We start from the raw sequence: 6,000 nt of genomic DNA, 5'->3' as shown, positions 1-6,000 counted from the left end.
TACCAGACAGTGACAGATACAGTGTCTTTACTATACTCCCAGTCAATCCCACACTGACACACTGTACCAGACAGTGACAGATACAGTATCTATCCTACACTGACCAGTGAATCCCACATTAGCACACAGTAGCTGAGTGACAGAGGCAATGTCTGTCCCACACTCAATGATTAACCCCAGCACTGTAGACGTCTCTGCAAAGACACGTTTGGTTGAAATGAATTGCCCAGTAATGTCGATCCCACGCTCAGTGATTAACCCACTGTTCACACTACAATCGGGTGAGCGCCTCCACCTGCTTTTAATGGTTGTTTGGAGTTTTCAGCCGGACCAATAAAATACTTTGCAATAGTTTAAGCTGAACATAAACATGGTTCTGAGCGATCTGTGGAATTTAAAATGGGTTCTGCTGAATGATTGTCACTTGTTGCAGCACTCGCTTTCAGCCAGGAGATGGCAGCAACCTCTAACAGTTAGGAGTGTACAGATTGTGTCCACACATCTGGACGGCCATGAGTCTGGTACTACCCGGAGAGCTGGCCAAGCACACTCGCTCCTAGTAAATCTCCAAAATTACTGACAAAAAAAACCAGTAAACACCACGATTGACATACAGGAAACTGACAGATGCAGGTTAAAATCCCAACTCCAGTGATTCACAACCCTCTGAGTGAACAAATTTCTCCCAATCTCAGTTCGATATTATTGTACCAACGCTACCTTACTCTTGTACTCCAACCCATTTGCATTAAGGGCTAACATACCATTTATCTTCCTAATTGTTTGCTGTAACTGCATGTTAACTTTCTGTGATTCATGTACAAGGACACTCAGATTCCACTCAAGAACATTTACTAGTCTTTCTCTTTTAAATAAAGTCAGTTGTTTCATTCATATAAAGTAAAATTCACACTCACATCTCAAAGTCTGAACAATACACAATAAAACCCACACTCACATATCAGTGACTGTCAGGGACAGAGTAAAACACACTCACATAATAGAAACTGACAAGTAGAGAGTAAAACATGCATTTGCATAACAAAAACTGACCAGGTACAGAATAAAACCCACACACACATCCCAGAGACAGCGAGACAATGTGAAAATCACACTCACATACTCGAAGCTGACAGGTGTATAATGAAACCCAAATTCGCCGAGCAGAAACTGAAGAAAAAACAACACTCACATAAATCATATTTCCAAATATGTTTATCAAAGTTAGGTGCGCCTTTGTCGAGCTGTGTCAAGTAAATAGCCCTTACGTTTGAGAAATTCCTTGACCTGCAAGTCTAAATAAATATTTAATCACTTAACACAATGGTGTAATCAAATTCAGCTGTAAGAAATGGGAGAAGGCCATAAGGCCCCTCGAGCCTGCTCCACAATTCAATAGGATCATGGTTGAACAGCCAAAAATGCACGCGGTGCTCCTGACAAAGAAATCCAATGCTGGGCCCAGCAAGCGCAAGTAAAATGGACAAGATTTAATCTAATACCACGTTGGTTCTTTTCAGAGCCACGCACTCTATCTGTGAAAGGGCTGGTTACTGTCTGAAGAAACTGATCTATTGATCACAATCTGATCAGCTGTGCTTCAGTTGGTAGCACCCTTGCTTCTGAGTCAGACTCCAGGAACTTGAGCACAAAAATCTAGGCTGACATACCAGTGCAGTGATGAGGGAGTGCTGCACTGTTGGAGGTGCCATCTATAGTAAGAGACGTGAAACCGAGGTCCGTCGCTCTCTCAGGTGGATGTAATAGATCCCACGGCCACTATTTTGAAGAAGAGCAGGTCAATTATGCCCGGTGTCCTGGCCAATACTTAGCCCTCGATCAACACAACACAGTGGATTATCTGGTCATTATCACATTGCTGTTTGTGGGAGCTTGTTGTGCGCGAAATGTCTGCCGCCCTTCCGCCATTACCACAGTGTCTGCACTTCAAAAAGCACTTCATTGGCTGCGAAGCACGTTCAGAAGTCCGATGGTCGTGAAAGGCGCAATATAAATCCAGGTCACTATTTCTCTACTTGATATTAAATCCCTCCGGTTGATAAACTGGGAGATTCCTGACCAGAAGTCACCCTCAGTCAATCTCGGTTATAAACCGGTCAATGTCTGTTGAACATGTAAAAATCCAGATCGATAAACAGAGCAGTGAGTTTGCTGTTCAGATTATTGAATATATACTAAAAGATTTATGAACCTTCCTCATAAGATTTTTGCCTGATAGCAGAACAGAAACACATAAAGAACAGAGTATAAATCAGGAGGTGCTGCAACACATGACCTCATTCAAGAATTTGAGATTGTGGCGAGCACAAATTTGATTGGTCTCTTTAAACATCCAATCAGAGAGATACAGAACAATGGATATTGACAAGCCAATCACAACCATTGCCTTCGCCCATCCCTCATTAGCATAGGGCTGTGGGCGGAGTGTGGGGCTGCCGATATAATGCGGGCTCGGAGCAGAATTTCCCCAAATCTGCGCCTGATTGAACGAGAGGATGGCTGACGAAAAGAGAACAGGTCCGCCAAGAAAGGCGCCAAGAAAGTAATCAAGAAAACTCCAGCGAAGAGCGGCAAGAGGCGCAGAAGGTCGAGGAAGGAGAGTTACGCCATCTACATCTACAAAGTGATGAAGCACGTTCACCCCGACATCGGCATCTCCTCCAAGGCCATGGGCACCATGAACTCGTTTGTGAAGGATATTTTCGAGCGCATCGCGGGTGAGGCTTCCCGCCTGGCCCATTACAACAAGCGCCGCACCATCAGTTCCCGGGAGATCCAGACCGCCGTGCGCCTGCTGCTGTCTGGGGAGCTGGCCAAGCACGCCGTGTCGGAAGGGACAAAGGCGGTGACCAAGTACACCAGTTCCAAGTGAGACTGCCCGCTGTCCTGACAGATCAAACCCCAAACACAACGGCTCTTTTAAGAGCCATCCACAACCTCTGAAAGAGCTGCACAAACGCATTTCCCTTTACACTCTGTTTATTGTAATTATTTCCTGAACAAGTATATTTGAGAACTTTTACACATCCAGTTGTAGATTTAGTTTTGAATTCTCAGATATCAGTTTCACTGTCCGGTTCCACTTTAGCGTCGCTGGAATTTTCCGCCAACTATAAACACGGTCCCTGGTCGATGTTTCCCTTTGCTCTCAGACCCGTTCATTTACACCGCCTGCCAAATTAATAGCTTGTTTAGGGACTGAGACTCAGATTTCAGTCACATATTCTCTCTCGCAAGCCCTTTTCAAGTTTATTTTTCCATTCCTGTTGCGGGTCAGTCCGTTTATTAACCCGAGACTCCCCGCAGTGTCACAACCCAGAATGGGAGTTCTTACAGAGACCAGAACCGGGGCAGTTTGAATACTCTGTCCCTCTTCTCTTTTCTCAGAAGGACTCCCAGTTCTGGGCTCACTCCCGCCTTTGCAGGATCGATAATCTGTGAAACCCAACTTATACAAAGATTGAGTTGGAATGTGTCCGATTGCAGAATCGGTGGGGATTGATTTCCGCCCATTAGACAGTTTGAAATAGTACCCGAATTTAATCCTGATTGTAACAGCCTGGAACTTGCAAGGGGAAGATGTAAAAGACAAAATTAATTCAAACGTGTTGGGAAATCTTTGACTAATGGTGAATTTATATTAACATAATCCGCTATTTAAAAATTTCTTGGCGGGGTTTTTGAATTTAAAATCGTAATTCTGACTGTTGAAGACAGTAATTTCCGCCCTACTTTCATTGGTGGGCTAAACAGACTGTGATTGGTCACCTGGTAAAACCAATGAAATTCACCACCGAGCGACCAATCACAAATTCGCTCCCTGCATTCCAACAGAAGGTACAAGAAAGGCAGATGTGGGAGGAGTTTCTCATTCTTTCTCTGAACGTGTGGATTGTGGAAATGTCTGGGAGAGGAAAAAGCGGCGGTAAAGTTCGGGCCAAGGCCAAGTCTCGCTCCTCCCGGGCCGGACTGCAGTTCCCTGTGGGCCGTGTTCACAGGCTCCTGCGAAAGGGCAACTACGCTGAGCGTGTGGGTGCCGGAGCCCCGGTCTACATGGCTGCTGTGCTCGAGTATCTGACCGCTGAAATCCTGGAGCTGGCCGGCAACGCGGCCCGCGACAACAAGAAGACCCGCATCATTCCCAGACACCGACAGCTGGCCATCCGCAACGACGAGGAGCTCAACAAACTGCTGGGAAAGGTGACCATCGCTCAGGGCGGGGTGCTGCCTAATATCCAGGCTGTGCTGCTGCCCAAGAAAACCGCCAGTGCGCCCAAGGGCAAGTAAAGCGGACAGGATTTAATCTAATAACCCAAAGGCTCTTTTCAGAGCCACCCACAGTATCTGTGAAAGGGCTGCTTTCTGTTCTGTGGATAACAATAGTCCCAGATTTAATTTAACATACTTTACTATAATTAAGCTTGAAGTTTGCTAATCAGAAATGAGCCTCAAATGTTTTTAGTTATAAGGTTAGCCATCTAGAAGTGTGGATTTTCAAACATTGCCGCAGAAGTCCGATGGCCGTGTCAGGCACTAGAAACATCAAAGTGTTTATTTCCATTAATTAAATAGCTGAAATAACTTCCCAACAAACTGTCCACTCCCATCCCCAGGTCCCTGTGAGGCGGTGGGTGGCTCTTAAAAGAGCCTTTGTGTTGTGCTGGGTGTAAAGGGTGGAGTTGTTCAGCTGCCGAATCCATAGAGAGTGCGGCCCTGCCGTTTGAGAGCGTACACCACATCCATGGCAGTGACCGTTTTGCGCTTGGCGTGCTCGGTGTAGGTGACAGCGTTCCTGATGACATTCTCCAGGAAAACCTTCAACACCTCGCGGGTCTCCTCGTAGATCAGGCCCGAGATCCGCTTGACACCACCACGGCGAGCCAGGCGGCGGATGGCGGGTTTGGTGATGCTCTGGATGTTATCACGGAGCACTTTACGGTGCCGCTTGGCTCATTCTTTGCCCAGTCCTTTGCCTCCTTTACCTCGTCCAGACATGATAATTCTTCACTCAAACTGTCGCTGAATGACGAACCAACTGCTCCTGGCTCCTTTTTTATAGAGCCGGCCCCGACCTGACTGAGAAAGCGCAGCGTGAGAGAGGCGGGAAGGGGAAGAGACAGAGTGAGAGGTTAAACAGAGAGCGCGGCAGGGAAGGGGACAGAATCAAGATTGAGAGACAGAGCAGAGCGCCGCCTCTGATCTTCCAGCTCCACCTCCAGCTTTCTGCAACCGCCAATTTCAAATTGTTTTCTCCACAATACAACCGATACACAGCGCTCCGCACAAACACTTACAGACTCGGAATTCATATTCAAGGCTTCCAGGGACCAGAAGCTGTTAAATAAGGTCCCGGTACAATTAACAATCAGGAATATTCCCGCCTATATAGTCCGTTCCCTGTCAATCTCAGACCTTATTCCATCTCCTGTCACAGACAGGTTCAGCACTTTACAAACACCTTATTCCAGCTGATTTGGAGAATCTGGTGTTTGTGGTTTGAGTTGTGAGGCGGGGTACCTGCTCGATGGCGGAGGAGCGGGCTGGATGGCGCCAGTCACGCTGGTGCGGCGCCTAAATTCGGCCGACGTCCGCGCGCGGCCGATGCCATCAAATCGCTAAAAACAGCACTGGGCCCTGACTCCGTTAGGTGTGTCGAGGAGGCTCAAGCACGTGGGGAGATCCCGTCCGAACTGATCCCTGTCCGGACGGAATTCCTCATCGGCGCCAAACATCGGAACCTCCCTCGGGAGCCGGCGCCTCACAACTTGAGCCGCCTCAGGGAAATCCCCTCCGTGCCTTTCAGTTCTGCACGGAGGGCTTTCCTGTACGGTCTGCTCCTGCACACTCTCAACTTTGCCATCCTCGTCTGCCGTCCGGACACGCCATGGCATACCATCTTGCCGTCCGGAGGAGGCGGGGGTCCCCGATGGAGTGCACTCTACGCAGGAGTCCTCCCATTATTTATCGGGGACTTGGACT

General features: G+C 47.7%; 2 protein-coding genes across 2 annotated transcripts; both read left to right on the top strand.

The window, feature by feature from the left end:
* The first annotated feature begins 1,403 nt into the window (after nucleotides 1-1,403).
* On the top strand, nucleotides 1,404-2,893 carry LOC139248157 (histone H2B-like). The gene is made up of 2 exons (XM_070871903.1): nucleotides 1,404-1,474; nucleotides 2,539-2,893. Exons 1-2 carry the CDS (start codon nucleotides 1,404-1,406, stop codon nucleotides 2,891-2,893), a joined length of 426 nt encoding a protein of 141 aa, XP_070728004.1.
* Nucleotides 2,894-3,921: 1,028 nt separating this feature from the next.
* Nucleotides 3,922-4,308, top strand: LOC139248236 (histone H2A type 2-A-like). Its single transcript, XM_070871985.1, has one exon. The coding sequence runs from the start codon at nucleotides 3,922-3,924 to the stop codon at nucleotides 4,306-4,308; it is 387 nt and encodes a 128-aa protein (XP_070728086.1).
* The last annotated feature ends 1,692 nt before the right edge of the window (nucleotides 4,309-6,000 follow it).

This window comes from Pristiophorus japonicus, unplaced genomic scaffold, assembly GCF_044704955.1.
Source record: "Pristiophorus japonicus isolate sPriJap1 unplaced genomic scaffold, sPriJap1.hap1 HAP1_SCAFFOLD_29, whole genome shotgun sequence".
NCBI classification, from domain to species: Eukaryota; Metazoa; Chordata; class Chondrichthyes; family Pristiophoridae; genus Pristiophorus; species Pristiophorus japonicus.
Note: the sequence above shows the minus strand (reverse complement) of the source record. Positions and strands in the feature narration are given on the sequence as shown.